Here is a 23,374-nt window from a genome sequence, read left to right as displayed (position 1 = left end):
TTTATCACCTGTGTCTGATACATAATGATACTGGTAGAGAGAATGAGAGAGTGTTTCCTGTTTATCACCTGTGTCTGATACATAATGATACTGGTAGAGAGAATGAGAGAGTGTTTCCTGTTTATCACCTGTGTCTGATACATAATGATACTGGTAGAGAGAATGAGAGAGTGTTTCCTGTTTATCACCTGTGTCTGATACATAATGATACTGGTAGAGAGAATGAGAGAGTGTTTCCTGTTTATCAAATGTGTCTGATACATAATGATACTGGTAGAGAGAATGAGAGAGTGTTTCCTGTTTATCACCTGTGTCTGATACATAATGATACTGGTAGAGAGAATGAGAGAGTGTTTCCTGTTTATCACCTGTGTCTGATACATAATGATACTGGTAGAGAGAATGAGAGAGTGTTTCCTGTTTATCACCTGTGTCTGATACATAATGATACTGGTAGAGAGAATGAGAGAGTGTTTCCTGTTTATCACCTGTGTCTGATACATAATGATACTGGTAGAGAGAATGAGAGAGTGTTTCCTGTTTATCACCTGTGTCTGATACATAATGATACTGGTAGAGAGAATGAGAGAGTGTTTCCTGTTTATCACCTGTGTCTGATACATAATGATACTGGTAGAGAGAATGAGAGAGTGTTTCCTGTGTATCACCTGTGTCTGATACATAATGATACTGGTAGAGAGAATGAGAGAGTGTTTCCTGTTTATCACCTGTGTCTGATACATAATGATACTGGTAGAGAGAATGAGAGAGTGTTTCCTGTTTATCACCTGTGTCTGATACATAATGATACTGGTAGAGAGAATGAGAGAGTGTTTCCTGTTTATCACCTGTGTCTGATACATAATGATACTGGTAGAGAGAATGAGAGAGTGTTTCCTGTTTATCACCTGTGTCTGATACATAATGATACTGGTAGAGAGAATGAGAGAGTGTTTCCTGTTTATCACCTGTGTCTGATACATAATGATACTGGTAGAGAGAATGAGAGAGTGTTTCCTGTTTATCACCTGTGTCTGATACATAATGATACTGGTAGAGAGAATGAGAGAGTGTTTCCTGTTTATCACCTGTGTCTGATACATAATGATACTGGTAGAGAGAATGAGAGAGTGTTTCCTGTTTATCACCTGTGTCTGATACATAATGATACTGGTAGAGAGAATGAGAGAGTGTTTCCTGTTTATCACCTGTGTCTGATACATAATGATACTGGTAGAGAGAATGAGAGAGTGTTTCCTGTTTATCACCTGTGTCTGATACATAATGATACTGGTAGAGAGAATGAGAGAGTGTTTCCTGTTTATCACCTGTGTCTGATACATAATGATACTGGTAGAGAGAATGAGAGAGTGTTTCCTGTTTATCACCTGTGTCTGATACATAATGATACTGGTAGAGAGAATGAGAGTGTTTCCTGTTTATCACCTGTGTCTGATACCTGGTAGAGAGAATGAGAGAGTGTTTCCTGTTTATCACCTGTGTCTGATACATAATGATACTGGTAGAGAGAATGAGAGAGTGTTTCCTGTTTATCACCTGTGTCTGATACATAATGATACTGGTAGAGAGAATGAGAGAGTGTTTCCTGTTTATCACCTGTGTCTGATACATAATGATACTGGTAGAGAGAATGAGAGAGTGTTTCCTGTTTATCACCTGTGTCTGATACATAATGATACTGGTAGAGAGAATGAGAGAGTGTTTCCTGTTTATCACCTGTGTCTGATACATAATGATACTGGTAGAGAGAATGAGAGAGTGTTTCCTGTTTATCACCTGTGTCTGATACATAATGATACTGGTAGAGAGAATGAGAGAGTGTTTCTGAAGGGTTTGCTGTTTATCACCTGTGTCTGATACATAATGATACTGGTAGAGAGAATGAGAGAGTGTTTCCTGTTTATCACCTGTGTCTGATACATAATGATACTGGTAGAGAGAATGAGAGAGTGTTTCCTGTTTATCACCTGTGTCTGATACATAATGATACTGGTAGAGAGAATGAGAGAGTGTTTCCTGTTTATCACCTGTGTCTGATACATAATGATACTGGTAGAGAGAATGAGAGAGTGTTTCCTGTTTATCACCTGTGTCTGATACATAATGATACTGGTAGAGAGAATGAGAGAGTGTTTCTGAAGGTTTTTCTGTTTATCACCTGTGTCTGATACATAATGATACTGGTAGAGAGTGTGGCAGACATACTGGGGCAGGGCCGTACACAGACCTTTCAGGGGACAAGTGTTCAAATTGAGAAAGGGCGCCAACCTCCCTGTTTACATAATTCATAACATTCCAAAATAAAGACTATTTATTTCTGCATCAACACTCACTCATCATCACAAACTGTAAACAAGCTAGTTGCAGTGCCTCCTGAACACATGACTGACATCAGGAAAAGGGTCTGATCAGCTGATCGTTGATGATTAATGTAAATCTGCTTAGTTAGTTAGTTCGTGTGGATATTTTATTAGGCCTATGGTAATTAACCAGAATGTAGACTGTGTTGCTGCTGGAGTTAGATTAGAGGGATGGAGTTGGATTAGAGGGATGGAGTTAGATTAGAGGGATGGAGTTGGATTAGAGGGATGGAGTTGGATTAAAGGGATGGAGTTGGATTAGAGGGAAGGAGTTGGATTAAAGGGATGGAGTTGGATTAGAGGGAAGGAGTTGGATTAGAGGGAAGGAGTTGGATTAGAGGGAAGGAGTTGGATTAGAGGGAAGGAGTTGGATTAGAGGGAAGGAGTTGGATTAGAGGGATGGAGTTGGATTAGAGGGAAGGAGTTGGATTAGAGGGAAGGAGTTGGATTAGAGGGAAGGAGTTGGATTAGAGGGAAGGAGTTGGATTAGAGGGAAGGAGTTGGATTAGAGGGAAGGAGTTGGATTAGAGGGAAGGAGTTGGATTAGAGGGAAGGAGTTGGATTAGAGGGAAGGAGTTGGATTAGAGGGAAGGAGTTGGATTAGAGGGAAGGAGTTGGATTAGAGGGATGGAGTTGGATTAGAGGGAAGGAGTTGGATTAGAGGGAAGGAGTTGGATTAGAGGGAAGGAGTTGGATTAGAGGGAAGGAGTTGGATTAGAGGGATGGAGTTGGATTAGAGGGATGGAGTTGGATTAGAGGGATGGAGTTGGATTAGAGGGATGGAGTTGGATTAGAGGGATGGAGTTGGATTAGAGGGATGGAGTTGGATTAGAGGGAAGGAGTTGGATTAGAGGGAAGGAGTTGGATTAGAGGGAAGGAGTTGGATTAGAGGGAAGGAGTTGGATTAGAGGGAAGGAGTTGGATTAGAGGGATGGAGTTGGATTAGAGGGAAGGAGTTGGATTAGAGGGAAGGAGTTGGATTAGAGGGAAGGAGTTGGATTAGAGGGATGGAGTTGGATTAGAGGGAAGGAGTTGGATTAGAGGGAAGGAGTTGGATTAGAGGGAAGGAGTTGGATTAGAGGGAAGGAGTTGGATTAGAGGGATGGAGTTGGATTAGAGGGATGGAGTTGGATTAGAGGGATGGAGTTGGATTAGAGGGATGGAGTTGGATTAGAGGGAAGGAGTTGGATTAGAGGGATGGAGTTGGATTAGAGGGATGGAGTTGGATTAGAGGGATGGAGTTGGATTAGAGGGATGGAGTTGGATTAGAGGGATGGAGTTGGATTAGAGGGATGGAGCTGGATTAGAGGGATGGAGTTACATTATGTTGCGCCACTCAGGAGCCCAAATGGTCAAGACTATCTATAGCCTATTCTTATTGCCAGATCTGTTTTCCCTATCAGCCCCTGCACGTGCTTCTTCAACTATTTAGTTTAACATGTATTTAGAGGCCAGTGGGCCAATTATTAGGAATCCATTTACAAGTATGCATGTTCTGCTGTGAATTCAAATCTGCAAGGATAATTTTGATTCACAGTAGGACATTCAGACTTGCAAATTGATTCCTAATAATTGTCTCACTGGCCTCTAAATATAAACTCTAAATACATTTTAAACTAAATAGTTGACTGACTAGCTAACTTCGACTAGCTACGTTCATGTCTTTTAGTTGCTTGATTGACTAGCTAACTTCGACTAGCCACGTTCAGATCATGCCCTTTGCAGATGCCTGATTGACTAGCTAACTTCGACTAGCCACGTTCAGATCATGCCCTTTGCAGATGCCTGATTGACTAGCTAACTTCTACTAGCCACGTTCAGATCATGCCCTTTGCAGATGCCTGATTGACTAGCTAACTTCGACTAGCCACGTTCAGATCATGCCCTTTGCAGATGCCTGATTGACTAGCCACGTTCAGATCATGCCCTTTGCAGATGCCTGATTGACTAGCTAACTTCGACTAGCCACGTTCAGATCATGCCCTTTGCAGATGCCTGATTGACTAGCTAACTTCGACTAGCCACGTTCAGATCATGCCCTTTGCAGATGCCTGATTGACTAGCTAACTTCGACTAGCCACGTTCAGATCATGCCCTTTGCAGATGCCTGATTGACTAGCTAACTTCGACTAGCCACGTTCAGATCATGCCCTTTGCAGATGCCTGATTGACTAGCTAACTTCGACTAGCCACGTTCAGATCATGCCCTTTGCAGATGCCTGATTGACTAGCTAACTTCGACTAGCCACGTTCAGATCATGCCCTTTGCAGATGCCTGATTGACTAGCCACGTTCAGATCATGCCCTTTGCAGATGCCTGATTGACTAGCTAACTTCGACTAGCCACGTTCAGATCATGCCCTTTGCAGATGCCTGATTGACTAGCCACGTTCAGATCATGCCCTTTGCAGATGCCTGATTGACTAGCTAACTTCGACTAGCCACGTTCAGATCATGCCCTTTGCAGATGCCTGATTGACTAGCTAACTTCGACTAGCCACGTTCAGATCATGCCCTTTGCAGATGCCTGATTGACTAGCTAACTTCGACTAGCCACGTTCAGATCATGCCCTTTGCAGATGCCTGATTGACTAGCCACGTTCAGATCATGCCCTTTGCAGATGCCTGATTGACTAGCTAACTTCGACTAGCCACGTTCAGATCATGCCCTTTGCAGATGCCTGATTGACTAGCTAACTTCGACTAGCCACGTTCAGATCATGCCCTTTGCAGATGCCTGATTGACTAGCTAACTTCGACTAGCCACGTTCAGATCATGCCCTTTGCAGATGCCTGATTGACTAGCCACGTTCAGATCATGCCCTTTGCAGATGCTTGATTGACTAGCTAACTTCGACTAGCCACGTTCAGATCATGCCCTTTGCAGATGCCTGATTGACTAGCTAACTTCGACTAGCCACGTTCAGATCATGCCCTTTGCAGATGCCTGATTGACTAGCTAACTTCGACTAGCCACGTTCAGATCATGCCCTTTGCAGATGCCTGATTGACTAGCCACGTTCAGATCATGCCCTTTGCAGATGCCTGATTGACTAGCCACGTTCAGATCATGCCCTTTGCAGATGCCTGATTGACTAGCTAACTTCGACTAGCCACGTTCAGATCATGCCCTTTGCAGATGCCTGATTGACTAGCCACGTTCAGATCATGCCCTTTGCAGATGCCTGATTGACTAGCCACGTTCAGATCATGCCCTTTGCAGATGCCTGATTGACTAGCTAACTTCGACTAGCCACGTTCAGATCATGCCCTTTGCAGATGCCTGATTGACTAGCTAACTTCGACTAGCCACGTTCAGATCATGCCCTTTGCAGATGCCTGATTGACTAGCTAACTTCGACTAGCCACGTTCAGATCATGCCCTTTGCAGATGCCTGATTGACTAGCTAACTTCGACTAGCCACGTTCAGATCATGCCCTTTGCAGATGCCTGATTGACTAGCTAACTTCGACTAGCCACGTTCAGATCATGCCCTTTGCAGATGCCTGATTGACTAGCCACGTTCAGATCATGCCCTTTGCAGATGCCTGATTGACTAGCTAACTTCGACTAGCCACGTTCAGATCATGCCCTTTGCAGATGCCTGATTGACTAGCCACGTTCAGATCATGCCCTTTGCAGATGCCTGATTGACTAGCTAACTTCGACTAGCCACGTTCAGATCATGCCCTTTGCAGATGCCTGATTGACTAGCTAACTTTGACTAGCCACGTTCAGATCATGCCCTTTGCAGATGCCTGATTGACTAGCTAACTTCGACTAGCCACGTTCAGATCATGCCCTTTGCAGATGCCTGATTGACTAGCTAACTTCGACTAGCCACGTTCAGATCATGCCCTTTGCAGATGCCTGATTGACTAGCCACGTTCAGATCATGCCCTTTGCAGATGCTTGATTGACTAGCTAACTTCGACTAGCCACGTTCAGATCATGCCCTTTGCAGATGCCTGATTGACTAGCTAACTTCGACTAGCCACGTTCAGATCATGCCCTTTGCAGATGCCTGATTGACTAGCTAACTTCGACTAGCCACGTTCAGATCATGCCCTTTGCAGATGCCTGATTGACTAGCCACGTTCAGATCATGCCCTTTGCAGATGCCTGATTGACTAGCCACGTTCAGATCATGCCCTTTGCAGATGCCTGATTGACTAGCTAACTTCGACTAGCCACGTTCAGATCATGCCCTTTGCAGATGCCTGATTGACTAGCTAACTTCGACTAGCCACGTTCAGATCATGCCCTTTGCAGATGCCTGATTGACTAGCTAACTTCGACTAGCCACGTTCAGATCATGCCCTTTGCAGATGCCTGATTGACTAGCTAACTTCGACTAGCCACGTTCAGATCATGCCCTTTGCAGATGCCTGATTGACTAGCCACGTTCAGATCATGCCCTTTGCAGATGCCTGATTGACTAGCCACGTTCAGATCATGCCCTTTGCAGATGCCTGATTGACTAGCTAACTTCGACTAGCCACGTTCAGATCATGCCCTTTGCAGATGCCTGATTGACTAGCTAAGACTAGCCACGTTCAGATCATGCCCTTTGCAGATGCCTGATTGACTAGCTAACTTCGACTAGCCACGTTCAGATCATGCCCTTTGCAGATGCCTGATTGACTAGCTAACTTCGACTAGCCACGTTCAGATCATGCCCTTTGCAGATGCCTGATTGACTAGCTAACTTCGACTAGCCACGTTCAGATCATGCCCTTTGCAGATGCCTGATTGACTAGCCACGTTCAGATCATGCCCTTTGCAGATGCTTGATTGACTAGCCACGTTCAGATCATGCCCTTTGCAGATGCCTGATTGACTAGCTAACTTCGACTAGCCACGTTCAGATCATGCCCTTTGCAGATGCCTGATTGACTAGCTAACTTCGACTAGCCACGTTCAGATCATGCCCTTTGCAGATGCCTGATTGACTAGCTAACTTCGACTAGCCACGTTCAGATCATGCCCTTTGCAGATGCCTGATTGACTAGCTAACTTCGACTAGCCACGTTCAGATCATGCCCTTTGCAGATGCCTGATTGACTAGCCACGTTCAGATCATGCCCTTTGCAGATGCCTGATTGACTAGCTAACTTCGACTAGCCACGTTCAGATCATGCCCTTTGCAGATGCCTGATTGACTAGCTAACTTCGACTAGCCACGTTCAGATCATGCCCTTTGCAGATGCCTGATTGACTAGCTAACTTCGACTAGCCACGTTCAGATCATGCCCTTTGCAGATGCCTGATTGACTAGCTAACTTCGACTAGCCACGTTCAGATCATGCCCTTTGCAGATGCCTGATTGACTAGCCACGTTCAGATCATGCCCTTTGCAGATGCCTGATTGACTAGCTAACTTCGACTAGCCACGTTCAGATCATGCCCTTTGCAGATGCCTGATTGACTAGCTAACTTCGACTAGCCACGTTCAGATCATGCCCTTTGCAGATGCCTGATTGACTAGCTAACTTCGACTAGCCACGTTCAGATCATGCCCTTTGCAGATGCCTGATTGACTAGCTAACTTCGACTAACCACGTTCAGATCATGCCCTTTGCAGATGCCTGATTGACTAGCTAACTTCGACTAGCCACGTTCAGATCATGCCCTTTGCAGATGCCTGATTGACTAGCTAACTTCGACTAGCCACGTTCAGATCATGCCCTTTGCAGATGCCTGATTGACTAGCTAACTTCGACTAGCCACGTTCAGATCATGCCCTTTGCAGATGCCTGATTGACTAGCTAACTTCGACTAGCCACGTTCAGATCATGCCCTTTGCAGATGCCTGATTGACTAGCCACGTTCAGATCATGCCCTTTGCAGATGCCTGATTGACTAGCTAACTTCGACTAGCCACGTTCAGATCATGCCCTTTGCAGATGCCTGATTGACTAGCTAACTTCGACTAGCCACGTTCAGATCATGCCCTTTGCAGATGCCTGATTGACTAGCTAACTTCGACTAGCCACGTTCAGATCATGCCCTTTGCAGATGCCTGATTGACTAGCTAACTTCGACTAGCCACGTTCAGATCATGCCCTTTGCAGATGCCTGATTGACTAGCTAACTTCGACTAGCCACGTTCAGATCATGCCCTTTGCAGATGCCTGATTGACTAGCTAACTTCGACTAGCCACGTTCAGATCATGCCCTTTGCAGATGCCAGATTGACTAGCTAACTTCGACTAGCCACGTTCAGATCATGCCCTTTGCAGATGCCTGATTGACTAGCTAACTTCGACTAGCCACGTTCAGATCATGCCCTTTGCAGATGCCTGATTGACTAGCTAACTTCGACTAACCACGTTCAGATCATGCCCTTTGCAGATGGCTAATTGACTAGCCACGTTCAGATCATGCCCTTTGCAGATGCCTGATTGACTAGCTAACTTCGACTAGCCACGTTCAGATCATGCCCTTTGCAGATGCCTGATTGACTAACTAACTTCGACTAGCCACGTTCAGATCATGCCCTTTGCAGATGGCTAATTGACTAGCCACGTTCAGATCATGCCCTTTGCAGATGCCTGATTGACTAGCTAACTTCGACTAACCACGTTCAGATCATGCCCTTTGCAGATGCCTGATTGACTAGCTAACTTCGACTAGCCACGTTCAGATCATGCCCTTTGCAGATGCCTGATTGACTAGCTAACTTCGACTAGCCACGTTCAGATCATGCCCTTTGCAGATGCCTGATTGACTAGCTAACTTCGACTAGCCACGTTCAGATCATGCCCTTTGCAGATGCCTGATTGACTAGCTAACTTCGACTAGCCACGTTCAGATCATGCCCTTTGCAGATGCCTGATTGACTAGCTAACTTCGACTAGCTACGTTCAGATCATGCCCTTTGCAGATGCCTGATTGACTAGCCACGTTCAGATCATGCCCTTTGCAGATGCCTGATTGACTAGCTAACTTCGACTAGCTACGTTCAGATCATGCCCTTTGCAGATGCCTGATTGACTAGCTAACTTCGACTAGCCACGTTCAGATCATGCCCTTTGCAGATGCCTGATTGACTAGCTAACTTCGACTAGCCACGTTCAGATCATGCCCTTTGCAGATGCCTGATTGACTAGCTAACTTCGACTAGCCACGTTCAGATCATGCCCTTTGCAGATGCCACATTACTGACAAAAGTTTGTACGTATAAAAAAGATCTGTAACCGAGTAAAGGGAGACGTAAGAATTCAACATGTAAATGTTAATTCACAGTCGTTAACATAGGGGGTTTGTACATTTACAGATCTAATTTTACGTTTCATGTTTCACGCATGGCTTTTCTTACGATCCTAACACTTTATGTATGGATTCTCTTTTGATCCTAGCGATACGTATGTTCAACCTTTTGGCAGCTATCTGGCTCCATAGCTGTATTCCTGCGTGACCTACGGGTCCGGACAGAGTTCGTTGTGACATGGTCATGCTTCGGATGGGCAGCTATCTGGCTCCATAGCTGCATTCCTGCGTGACCTGCGGGTCCTGACAGAGTTCGTTGTGACATGGTCTGCATTTTTCATGCTTCGGTGGTCAGACAGGGGACTTTGGGATGATCCTATTTTTGTTGTGCTGCAGATTATTTGGAAACGGCCGTCATTCAGCTTTGTATCCGTTAGCCGATTGATTATATTAAAATAAAATATTTTTCACATTATTCACGCACAGAATCCGCTGTTTCAACTCCAGTAGCCTCTCTCTCCTCTCCTAGTTGGGTGTGCGAGTTCAAGAGTGCCTAGTATGAGTAGCTGGCCTACATGGGCCAAGAATCACGTTGCAGTTCATTTAAATATGAAATTAACTTAACTATGAGTCGACTGTACATTTACCACACTGTCTGAAAATAAATATTGATCATGGAAAGAACTGGAGGGCGCTCAAACAACGTGAGTCGACGTGCAATCAAAACGCGTAATCCTGATTGATGATTGAAAAGGCACAACGCGCACATACGTAGGTTAGGTTACTATGGTGACCAGAGGTTAGGTTACTATGGTATTGTAGTAAAATGACCTGGCTGTTGGTGTGAATACTGTATTGTAGTATAATGACCTGGCTGTTGGTGTGAATACTGTATTGTAGTATAATGACCTGGCTGTTGGTGTGAATACTGTATTGTAGTATAATGGCCTGGCTGTTGGTGTGAATACTGTATTGTAGTATAATGACCTGGCTGTTGGTGTGAATACTGTATTGTAGTATAATGACCTGGCTGTTGGTGTGAATACTGTATTGTAGTATAATGACCTGGTTGTTGGTGTGAATACTGTATTGTAGTATAATGACCTGGCTGTTGGTGTGAATACTGTATTGTAGCATAATGACCTGGCTGTTGGTGTGAATACTGTATGGTAGTATAATGAGGTGTGTTTGATCTATTCTAGGTTCCTCCAAACCCCTTCCTCTCCCTGAAGAGTCTCCCACCAGGTTCCCTCCTCAGCACCCTGAGGCCCCAGAAAAGGAGCTTCCCATTAAAGACAATGATGTGACGAACAACGCTGGTATGTATCTGTTTAACTCAATGTAGTGGGAAGTGTTATTCAATAGGACTGTAGAGGGGGACATACTGAGGGGTCTTAATGTGTTTATATCTAACTCAATGTAGTGGGATGTGTTATTCCATAGGTCTGTAGAGGGGGACATACTGAGGGGTCTTAATGTGTTTATATTTAACTCAATGTAGTGGGAAGTGTTATTCAATAGGACTGTAGAGGGGGACATACTGAGGGGTCTTAATGTGTTTATATCTAACTCAATGTAGTGGGAAGTGTTATTCCATAGGACTGTAGAGGGGGACATACTGAGGGGTCTTAATGTGTTTATATTTAACTCAATGTAGTGGGAAGTGTTATTCAATAGGACTGTAGAGGGGGACATACTGAGGGGTCTTAATGTGTTTATATCTAACTCAATGTAGTGGGAAGTGTTATTCAATAGGACTGTAGAGGGGGACATACTGAGGGGTCTTAATGTGTTTATATTTAACTCTCCTTTACCCTTTACACCAGTAGACCTCTGTCTTTACAAGGAGAATCTAATCATTCTTAAGTTCTTTCTTTGTCTTTGCATTAAAACTCTCTCTCTCTCTCTCTCTCTCTCTCTCTCTCCCTCTCTCTCTTTCTCTCTCTTTTCCTTTCTCGCTCTCTCTTTTTCAGAAATCACTCACAGTGAAGGAGACATTGACACAGAAGGCGGAGCCTCGTCAACAGAAGGCGGATCCATCGGCTCTGAGGTCGGACTCTTTGTTGGCGTGGCCTGTGGCATCGTCCTCCTCCTATTGGTCATCGTGGTCCTACTGATGGTGGTGTGGCGGTACCACAGGCGCCACGCCACGCCGGACAGGGACGTCCAACAGTCTCTGTCCCTCAACACCCTGGCCACGCCCAAGAGAGACAGCTACGGAGGGAGTAGCGATGACATCCGGTCAGAGCCCAGCCACACAGTGTTTCCTCCAAGGCCCTCTGACTCCGTGTTCTGTAGGCACCATGAGAGGGTCAGTGGAGACTACAGACATCCCGTTTATATGGTACAGGAGATGCCTCCACAGAGTCCTACTAATTTATACTACAAGGTCTGAGGGACCTGTGGGTCTTCTCACAGGGGCCAAGGACCAATGGAATGAATGAGGAGTTGTTCAGTCCCCCAATGGTTTATGAAGTCAGTGGGCCAAGCTGTGTGCTTTATGAAGTCAGTGGGCCAAGCTGTGTGCTTTATGAAGTCAGTGGGCCAAGCTGTGTGCTTTATGAAGTCAGTGGGCCAAGCTGTGTGCTTTATGAAGTCAGTGGGCCAAGCTGTGTGCTTTATGAAGTCAGTGGGCCAAGCGGTGGTTTCAGGCCTGGGACGTGAACATGTCCGTCACCTACTTTGAAACCCTTCACTGTGTGAGCTTTTTATTTAATTTTTTAGAAAACACACTCTCTGAACAATCTAGACATTATCAAGGCCGGAGAATCTAATCATTTGGGCCACGTTTTATTTCCTTGGAGAGAGAGAATGGATAAAGGCAGTAAAGACAGAGTGCATTCTGGGATTTTCACAAGGAAAGCTAACCCTGAGTTGGCAATGACTTGCTGTTACGTGTACTGCTGCTAAACGAGGAACTGTCTTCTTTTTGAATAAAAGAGATCCATGCTTTAGACTCGGAGCACAATTTAGCAAATGGAAACTTGAAAATATTTTTTTCGCTGTGAGAGATTTTGAATATAATTTGTGTAAAACATTTTATTTTTGTGATATAGTATTTTGATGTTAACTCACACTGAAATGAATGCCTCTTAATTATATTTAGTGGCATAACTGTCAGTCTGTCTCAGGTAACAATGTCTCACTGTCACGATCGTCGTATGGAATGGACCAAGGTGCATCGTGGGGAGCGTACATTTTTATTTAATTTGCAAATGTCGCCAACAAAACAATAATACAACAAAAAACGACCGTGAAGCTCCGTAAGGTTGTACACGCACAAACGAAGACAACTACCCACAACTACCGAAAGGAAAAAAGGCTGCCTAAGTATGATTCCCAATCAGAGACAACCATAGACAGCTGTCCCTGATTGAGAACCATACCCGGCCAAACACAAAGAAATAGAAAACATAGAAATCAGACCATAGAATGACCAAACAAATCACAACCTGCCCAAACCAAAATAGAGACATAAAAAGGCTCTCTAAGGTCAGGGCGTGACAGGAGCACAATAATAGGGAATAGGGTGCTATTTGGTATGCACTATATAGGGAATAGGGTGCTATTTGGTATGCACTATATAGGGAATAGGGTGCTATTTGGTATGCACTTATAGGGAATAGGGTGCTATTTGGTATGCACTATATAGGGAATAGGGTGCTATTTGGTATGCACTTATAGGGAATAGGGTGCTATTTGGTATGCACTATATAGGGAATAGGGTGCTATTTGGTATGCACTTATAGGGAATAGGGTGCTATTTGGTATGCACTATATAGGGAATAGGGTGCTATTTGGTATGCACTTATAGGGAATAGGGTGCTATTTGGTATGCACTATATAGGGAATAGGGTGCTATTTGGTATGCACTATATAGGGAATAGGGTGCTATTTGGTATGCACTATATAGGGAATAGGGTGCTATTTGGTATGCACTATATAGGGAATAGGGTGCTATTTGGTATGCACTTATAGGGAATAGGGTGCTATTTGGTATACACTTATAGGGAATAGGGTGCTATTTGGTATGCACTATATAGGGAATAGGGTGCTATTTGGTATGCACTATATAGGGAATAGGGTGCTATTTGGTATGCACTATATAGGGAATAGGGTGCTATTTGGTATGCACTATATAGGGAATAGGGTGCTATTTGGTATGCACTTATAGGGAATAGGGTGCTATTTGGTATGCACTATATAGGGAATAGGGTGCTATTCGGTATGCACTATATAGGGAATAGGGTGCTATTTGGTATGCACTATATAGGGAATAGGGTGCTATTTGGTATGCAGAGTCTGTGTTGAGTCTGTCTTCTGTTTGTGTTGGTTGTGTTTCACATTATTTTAATGTAGAACTGCTTCGTAACACATTCTATTCTTATTTACAATAAAAGTGACTCCAAAATGACACAATACATTATTTACATTATTTAAAATAATGTGAAACACAACCAACACAAACAGAAGAAATGCATCCAACACGTTTGTAGAGTCACAAGCTTGATGTCGTCATTGAGTGCTAGGAATATAGGACCAAATAGTACACTTTGGACTCCTCTTTAAGAAGTGAATTTGTCCCAATACTTCTGGTTCCCTAAAGTGGAGGGGACTATGTTCAGAAAATGCTGTAATTTCTAAATGTTTCACCCGGATGGATGAAAATACCCTCAAATTAAAGCTGACAGTCCTGCACTTTAACCTCATAGCCATTGTATAATTTCAAGTCCAAAGTGCTGGGAGTACAGAGCCAAAAACAACAACAAACATGTCACTGTCCCAATAATTACACTGTAGATAGTGTATAAAACAGGCCCCCACATAACCATTGGTTTACCTTGTGTACGTACATGTTCAGTTCTGCTCCCCGGCTGTAATTAAAGTGTGTGTTGGTTCCATGACAATGGTACAGTCCATTACCCAATGGTACAGTCCATTACCTTCTTAATGAACCACTTGGGACAGTCTGAGGATTCTGACTGCCATTCCATCATCCAGTGTGCAACACCATAACCAACGTCTTACAGATCACATGACCCTGCTTCTCTACCAAGCAATGACATCCTTCTGTGTCTGTCTACCAAACAGATACCTTTTCTACTCTATTACATCAATAGACTAAGATATCAGCCATTTATCCTCCTATAGTTTACTAGGGTGAACCCAATAGACTGAGATATCAGCCATATATCCCTCCTATAGTTTACTAGGGTGAACCCAACTCTGTTTTAATCTGAGGGAATCTCAGTTTTCAAAGTTCAATAATTGAGCAAGTTGAGGTGAATAAACTGCTTGGAGTAACCCTGGATTGTAAACTGTCATGGTCAAAACATATTGATACAACAGTAGCTAAAATGGGGAGAGGTCTGCCTTAATTTTGCCAGACCCCAGAAAGAGTAGCTGCTGCCTTGACAGGAACTAATGGGGATCCATAATAAACCCCCAGGAAGAGTAGCTGCTGCCTTGGCAGGAACTAATGGGGATCCTTAATAAACCCCAGGAAGAGTAGCTGCTGCCTTGACAGGAACTAATGGGGATCCATAATAAACCCCCAGGAAGAGTAGCTGCTGCCTTGGCAGGAACTAATGGGGATCCATAATAAACCCCAGGAAGAGTAGCTGCTGCCTTGGCAGGAACTAATTGGGATCCATAATAAACCCCCAGGAAGAGTAGCTGCTGCCTTGGCAGGAACTAATGGGGATCCATAATAAACCCCCAGGAAGAGTAGCTGCTGCCTTGGCAGGAACTAATGGGGATCCTTAATAAACAACAGGAAGAGTAGCCGCTGTCTTGACAGGAACTAATGGGGATCCATAATAAACCCCCAGGAAGAGTAGCTGCTGCCTTGGCAGGAACTAATGGGGATCCATAATAAACCCCAGGAAGAGTAGCTGCTGCCTTGACAGGAACTAACGGGGATCCATAATAAACCCCAGGAAGAGTAGCTGCTGCCTTGGCAGGAACTAATGGGGATCCATAATAAACCCCAGGAAGAGTAGCTGCTACTTTGGTAGGATCTAATGGGGATCCATAATAAACCCCAGGAAGAGTAGCTGCTGCCTTGGTAGGATCTAATGGGGATCCATAATAAACCCCAGGAAGAGTAGCTGCTGCCTTGACAGGAACTAATGGGGATCCATAATAAACCCCAGGAAGAGTAGCTGCTGCCTTGGCAGGAACTAATGGGGATCCATAATAAACCCCAGGAAGAGTAGCTGCTACTTTGGTAGGATCTAATGGGGATCCATAATAAACCCCAGGAAGAGTAGCTGCTGCCTTGGCAGGAACTAATGGGGATCCATAATAAACCCCAGGAAGAGTAGCTGCTGCCTTGGCAGGAACTAATGGGGATCCATAATAAACCCCAGGAAGAGTAGCTGCTGCCTTGGCAGGAACTAATGGGGATCCATAATAAACCCCAGGAAGAGTAGCTGCTGCCTTGACAGGAATCGGGGATCCATAATAAATACAACATACAAATACAATAAACATGAATCCACAGAAAAACACAACCCAATTCACAAGTAGTGACTTCTAAACCACTATGAGATGGAATCAAAGGTGAGCGACTGTGCTTCTCAATAAACACAGTAAGGTGTGTAAATGTGGTGTGTTCCATCCTTGGTGGAACTGAATCCATACTCAACTCCATACTCTGTTTTGTAAAAACAGGTTCACACAATATACTGTATATACCATGACTACCTTTCATATAAACATTGATAAAGCTCTTAGCTTTAATCTCTTACAGGAATAAGAAAATAAAACGTAGTCAAAATGCTTTACACTTTAACTACAGCATCAGGCTCTCATGAACTAAACGATACACTGACCTGGTCAATGCATAGGACTTTACACAACTACAGCATCAGGCTCACCTCTTATTGCTCCACCCACCAGCCACCACTGTTTAAAACGCACATATTTACTGTGACAGTGTTGTAGTGGTTTGACGTGTCCTTGACTCTGCTCTGTCCTCCTCTGAGACCTGCTACTCCAGTGGTAGCCGCGCCGCCAGGCAGCATCCCGTGGGCGTCGGGAGACCGGGACTGGTGGGCCAACGCGTTTCATGCTCCCTCAGCCACATCATACCACATTACCGAGCTGACAGAGCCCGTCAGGTACAGCACCACCTGAGATTATACAGGTCTCACTGGGGGGACTGTTTCTTCTAAAAAAGCTGCTCTTCATAAGGACAGCATGTTAGTTGTTAAGGCAACATAGAAGAGTTTGTGATTTGGAAGTGTGGAGTGTTCCAGAATGTCTAGTGAACACGTCATTTGGGGGGCCTCGAGACGAGAATGGGGGGCCTCGAGAGGAGGATGGGGGGCCTCGAGAGGAGGATGGTGGGCCTTGAGAGGAGGATGGTAGGCCTCGAGAGGAAGATGGGGGGCCTCGAGAGGAGGATGGTGGGCCTCGAGAGGAATATGGTGGGCCTCGAGAGGAGGATGGTGGGCCTCGAGAGGAGGATGGTGGGCCTCGAGAGGAATACGGTGGGCCTCGAGAGGAGGATGGTGGGCCTCGAGAGGAGGATGGTGGGCCTCGAGAGGAATACGGTGGGCCTCGAGAGGAGGATGGTGGGCCTCGAGAGGAGGATGGGGGGGCCTCGAGAGGAGGATGGGAGGCCTCGATAGGAAGATGGGGAGCCTCGAGAGGAGGATGGGGGGCCTCGAGAGGATGGTGGGCCTCGATAGGAAGATGGGGGGCCTCGAATGGAGGATGGGGGGCCTCGAGAGGAGGATGGTGGGCCTCGAGAGGAGGATGGGAGGCCTCAATAAGAAGATGGGGAGCGTCGAGAGGAGGATGGGGGGCATCGAGAGGAGGATGGTGGGCCATGAGAGGAGGATGGGGGGGCCTCGAGAGGAGGATGGTGGGCCTCGAGAGGAAGATGGTGTACCGGTACTCCCTGTATATAGCCTCCACATTGACTCTGTACCGGTACCCCCTGTATATAGCCTCCACATTGACTCTGTACCGGTACCCCCTGTATATAGCCTCCACATTGACTCTGTACCGGTACCCCCTGTATATAGCCTCCACATTGACTCTGTACCGGTACCCCCTGTATATAGCCTCCACATTGACTCTGTACTGGTACCCTCTGTATATAGCCTCCACATTGACTCTGTACCGGTACCCCCTGTATATAGCCTCCACATTGACTCTGTACCGGTACCCCCTGTATATAGTCTCCACATTGACTCTGTACCGGTACCCCCTGTATATAGCCTCCACATTGACTCTGTACCGTAATACCCTGTATATAGCCTCCACATTGACTCTGTACCGGTACCCCCTGTATATAGTCTCCACACTGACTCTGTACCGGTACCCCCTGTATATAGCCTCCACATTGACTCTGTACCGGTACCCCCTGTGTATAGCCTCCACATTGACTCTGTACCTGTATATAGCCTCCACACTGACTCTGTACCGGTACCCCCTGTATATAGCCTCCACATTGACTCTGTACCGGTACCCCCTGTATATAGCCTCCACATTGACTCTGTACCGGTACCCCCTGTGTATAGCCTCCACATTGACATTGATGTCAATACTTTATACTGTATGTACTTTTGGCCCGTTGTCTGTGTGTGGGGGTAGGGGAGGGAGGTTACAATCCAGCGACCACTAACAATACTGCCACAATACTGCCACGATGCTGCCACGATACTGCCACGATGCTGCCACAATACTGCCACGATGCTGCCACGATACTGCCATGATGCTGCCACAATACTGCCACGATACAGCCACGATGCTGCCACGATACTGCCACGATGCTGCCACAATACTGCCACGATACTGCCACGATGCTGCCACGATACTGCCACGATACTGCCACGATACTGCCACGATGCTGCCACGATACTGACACAATACTGTCACAATACTGCCACAATACTGCCACGATACTGCCACAATACTGCCACAATACTGCCACAATACTGTCCCAATACTGCCACAATACTGCCACGATACTGCCACAATACTGTGCCATAATACTGCCACAATACTGTGCCATAATACTGCCACAATACTGCCACAATACTGTCACAATACTGCCACAATACTGCCACAATACTTTCATAATACTGCCATAATACTGCCACAGTACTGCCACGATACTGCCATAATACTGCCACAATACTGCCACAATACTGCCACAATACTGCCACAATACTGCCACAATACTGCCAGAGGAGATGAAACAGTGTGGAGACCAATTAACTTGAGGTTCAAAGTGGACAGGCTTTATATGAATGACATAATGTAATTGAGACCGTTTCTTTAATGTGTGAATATTCAATTACAGGAAAATAAGTTCCTATTCATAGATCAATAATCAATAACAGCAGTCTGGAATAAAGAGGACCATTTTTAAATGAAGAGTGAATAATACACACTTCTCCCTCCATCTCTGGATCTCTCACTGGCATATTTAGCAAAGGAAGGAGAAACAGGGGTATTGTGGTAAGATTGGATGCTGTTTGAGGAGAAGTGGTAAGATGGGATGCTGTTTGAGGAGACGTGGTAAGATGGGTTGCTGTTTGAGTGCGTCTGACAGAGAAGCTCTATTACGTTCCTCGGTTTACTGAGACCCTCTAGTGGTGGTCTAGTAGAATGTTTTACGGTCGGTTCACAAATAATAAAACCTCAATGTTTTTTGCTATTGATACGGTGTTCCTAGGATTTACACTATAATTATGCATTTCTAAGTATCATTTGAAAATGACCACAACAATGTAAATGGTGAAGAAGCCATGGCGGAAAATAACTGTCAATAATGATAATAATTGTGTAATTAATAATTGTGTCAGATTTAGAAGATGGAACATGTCATTAAACATATCTATATTTTAAGCAAATCAAAGTACATTGGTGCAAATTGATAAACATGGGATTGAGATTAGGCAATTGGATAAATATGTCAACTCCATATATAGGCTGGTGGGATTATAGTTGTATTGTATTGTGATCGAATCCAGACTATACAGCACATTTTCCGATTTTTAATTCGTCATAATTGCTTTTGCACGTTTTTCTAGTTATTTAGCCACTATGTGATTTATTTTATTTTGTTCTTCGTGGGAAATCAATGTTTGGGAATAAACCACGTCAGATGTCGCCATTTCCAGCTACATATTATTTTGTTATTAATTTGTTATGAAACTATTTTATCCCATGTTAAACAAATCACACAACAATCCGATTGAATAGATATTCGTTTTAAATATATCTAATGTGTTGTTTGCAGACTGTAAATTTAAAAACCCGCATCCACTCAGTTAGGTAATTTTCTGTCTAACTAATTTGGTTACTAACCATTTTTAGGGGATTGGCTGAGGCTACCCAGAATCCTTGGGACTTCTCTACCCTAAACCTTTTACATTTGAACGTCAATGGGGATGTCCCAAGGATCCCAGATAGCGTGCAAAATTCGCTGAGGGCAGGGATGGGCAAAAATGACAATATACCATAAAGATCAATGTATCAAAATAAACTATAAAATACTTTTGAATTGTGTAATTTATTTAATTAAAACACATGTATATTGTATTTTAAAATACACAAATAGAATTGCAAGCAGCCAGCCCGACCAGAACAGCCTGAGTGGCGCAGCGGTGTTAAGCACTGCAACTCAGTGCTAAAGGCATCACTGCAGTCACTGTTTCGAATCCAGGCTGTATCACATCCGGCCGTGATTGGGAGTCCCCATAGGGCGGCACACAATTGGCCCAGCATCATCCGGGTTTGGCCGAGGTAGGCTGTCAATGTAAATAATAGATTATACTTAACTGACTTGCCCATATAAAAACAGCAACAACATTCTCAGTAACGGTGTCATAAACGTTGTACATGCTTTGACTGTGATATGTTGTTGTTTCTCTAACTAAGTCACTCTGGAGAAGATTGTCTGTTAAATGACCTAAATGCATATTTAAGCAATAAGGCACGAGGAGATGTGCTAAATTCTTGAACTGCACTCTTGGTTAAGGGCTTGTAAAGTAAGCATTTCACGGTAAGGTCTACACTTGTTGTACTCGAGTGACAAACAAAGTTTGATTTGATTTGATTTATATGGCCAATATACCACGGCTAAGGGCTGTTCTTAAGCACGACGCATTGTGGAGTGCCTGGGCACAGCCCTTAGCCGTGGTATATTGGCCATATAAATCAAATCAAAATGTATTTGTCACTCGAGTACACTCGATGTGCATTACTGCTGTTATAAACTGCTTACCAACGTAAATAGAGCAGTCAAAATACATGTGTTGTCATATTTGTGGTATACGGTCTGATATATCACGGCTGTCAGCCAATCAGCATTCAGAGCTGGAACCACACAGTTTATAATTGAAAATTAACATACCAAAATGAAGTAAAAGCACAGTGGGTAATATTATTGGTCTTGTTTTGTGGCAGAATTCTTTAGAATAATACTCAGCATGCTTTGCAATTGTTCATTTTTTTTTTTTAGATTTCCATGTATATTTAGTTAATTTAGCATGAAGCTCTTATCACACCATAGTGCCATCACAATCCATATGCGGTTCGTTCAATCAATATCTGTCCGATTTCTGATAGTAATTCAGGTTGAAAGGGGGCCACAAAATGTGAACCGCTTTAAAATAAAAATAAAAATGGTATAGAAAAGTATTTTTGTATTTTGAAAATACAAATTACAGCTCTCGAAAGTATCTTGTTTCCAAAATGCATTGGAATGTAGCTCAGCCCAGTGTAATAGAATATAAAGGTTGATAGATAGTTCATTCCATGTGTGTGAGGGTGGGATCGGAAGCACCGTAGTTGATGTGAATGAGAGAGTTGGGGGGTTGTAGCTAGATATTTACGTTCAGCGGGAACCGCCCTTCATTCGCCCACATGGGGACCGACAGGTCGTCTGAGCGCCACTTTCCTAAACCCTCAATACTATCCCACAGTACAGCGGTAGAGACGCATGTGCTCCCCACTTTTGTCATATAGTTCCTAGTCCATGTTACAAGTGTACGAAGCAGTTGCTAGATTTGTATTTATTTGGTTGGGTTTTCCTCCCCACATTCAACGGTAAATCCAGGCAACTGAGCGAAGATGGTGGATTTCAGCGGTGAGTGTCTTGCTAAACGCATGTTATTGGCAAGCAAACTCTTTTATTTATCCGATGTTTTTTAGCACTATATATATTTAGGGAGGGGAAACAGATTAAAAAAAAAAATGGTATAGCTATCCATGCTTAGATGTGCGTTTCAGCGTCCTAAAAGGGAGAAGTTGGTGAGTAAAAGCAGTGTAGTAAGTGTCGCATGGCAGTCCTCTCTCCTCCATAGTTGAGAATGAGGGAGATTTGAAAAGCGTGTTTGTCTCTCTCCTTAGTTAGACCGGACTGATTTATCCAACTTTTATCTACTTACACTATTATACACTTCTTTTTAGTTGTAGTTTTAAAAAAATAAAGTTTTAACGGGAATAATTGTATTGGATGAAAGCGTTTATTTGATATGTTTGAATCTGTATTATGTGTGTTAGGTAGTGTCTCCCCTCCCCAGAACAAAGCAGCAGCACATGGGGCAGTTTTAGGCCGCAGGGTTTCTTAGCTAGTTAGCTTAGCCAAGTTGGTAGCTACTGCTTTATACAATGTTTAACTAGTTAACTAATAACCTAATCTAACCGGTGAAATGACTATAAATCACACACGTAACCGAGGGCAACTCGTACCGTATAACATGTAGCTTTGTGCTAAATGAGTCCCCTATTTTAGATACAGTAACAAGTTATGTGGCTAGGCTAACGTGTTAGCTAGCAGCAACTTATTAGCCGAACAAACTAGTTAACTAGTTTGACAAATTAGCTTTTCATTTGTGTGTTTTTTTTAAAGATGTACTTTCTGTGTTGTAAGTTTGCAAGGTATTTTAGTTTGTTGTTGTAGTAGTAGTTGGCTAATGTTAGGTTAAATGTCCAAAACAACACAGTTGCTAAAGGCTAACTAGCCAGACTGGTTTGTGAAACCGTATTCACACAAAGTTCCCCCCCACTTTCTCCCATAGGTCGGATATTTTACACGGGGAACTAAACTCTGTTGCATACTAGACGCCTGATTGCATGCATTATCTATCTGCCTCCTGAATAAACGCAGGTGGTAGGGTTGTTTTATAGTAAATATTACTAAAAAAGGTTGTTTGTTGCGGACTCCATGTTAAGACTATGGGGGAAGGGTGGAAAGACTGGCGCAGAAGACCCACAGAAAAGCGGGCTGCAAACTGCGCGGTACATTCATATATACATACCCTATTATTGACTGTATGTATAAATAACGGGTGTAATAAATAAAAAGTGGATAGGGAGAATTAAATATATCCACTTTCTAGTTATTTAACCTTTTTTATTTAACCAGGTAGGCAAGTTGAGAACAAGTTCTCATTTACAACTGAGACCCTGGCCAAGATGAAGCAAAGCAGTTCGACACATACAGCAACACAGAGTTACACATGGAGTAAAACAAACATACAGTCAATAACACAGTAGAACTAAAGAAAAGACTCATGGTTCACAATTAATCATAATATTTCAACTACCGATTGACACATTTGAATTAAACTTAAGTAATAAGTCACTGTTGGGCGCTTTTTAATAAAAAAAAAAATATATATATATATATATATATATATATATAGCTCAAGTTGTGTGTTTTACAAGAGACCGGCCATTGATGCAGCTAGAAATGTTGCTGTAGATAGCTAGCGAACATGGCATGGTGGCTTCCCATAGACGGCACTGGACG

The 23,374-nt window shown here is 43.8% G+C and overlaps 3 protein-coding genes across 3 annotated transcripts in view; all 3 read left to right on the top strand.

Moving 5' to 3' along the window:
- Positions 1-11,989, top strand: part of LOC139372429 (ephrin-B2a-like) — a 30,322-nt gene extending 18,333 nt beyond the window's left edge. Inside the window, exons 4-5 of the mRNA XM_071112142.1 lie at positions 10,797-10,913; positions 11,586-11,989. Of these exons, the coding sequence (XP_070968243.1) occupies positions 10,797-10,913; positions 11,586-11,989 (521 nt within the window). The remainder of the gene's footprint in view (positions 1-10,796; positions 10,914-11,585) is intronic.
- Positions 1-23,374, top strand: part of LOC139372956 (general transcription factor II-I repeat domain-containing protein 2-like) — a 979,173-nt gene that overhangs the window by 425,502 nt on the left and 530,297 nt on the right. The gene's annotated exons all lie outside the window — the stretch shown is intronic.
- Positions 17,236-23,374, top strand: part of LOC139373946 (DNA-binding protein SATB2-like) — a 34,659-nt gene continuing 28,520 nt past the window's right edge. The window contains exons 1-2 of the mRNA XM_071115029.1: positions 17,236-17,496; positions 22,493-22,500. Of these exons, the coding sequence (XP_070971130.1) occupies positions 17,236-17,496; positions 22,493-22,500 (269 nt within the window). The remainder of the gene's footprint in view (positions 17,497-22,492; positions 22,501-23,374) is intronic.

Source organism: Oncorhynchus clarkii, chromosome 18, assembly GCF_045791955.1.
Source record: "Oncorhynchus clarkii lewisi isolate Uvic-CL-2024 chromosome 18, UVic_Ocla_1.0, whole genome shotgun sequence".
NCBI lineage: Eukaryota > Metazoa > Chordata > Actinopteri > Salmoniformes > Salmonidae > Oncorhynchus > Oncorhynchus clarkii.
This window is presented reverse-complemented; position numbering and strand designations above follow the sequence as displayed.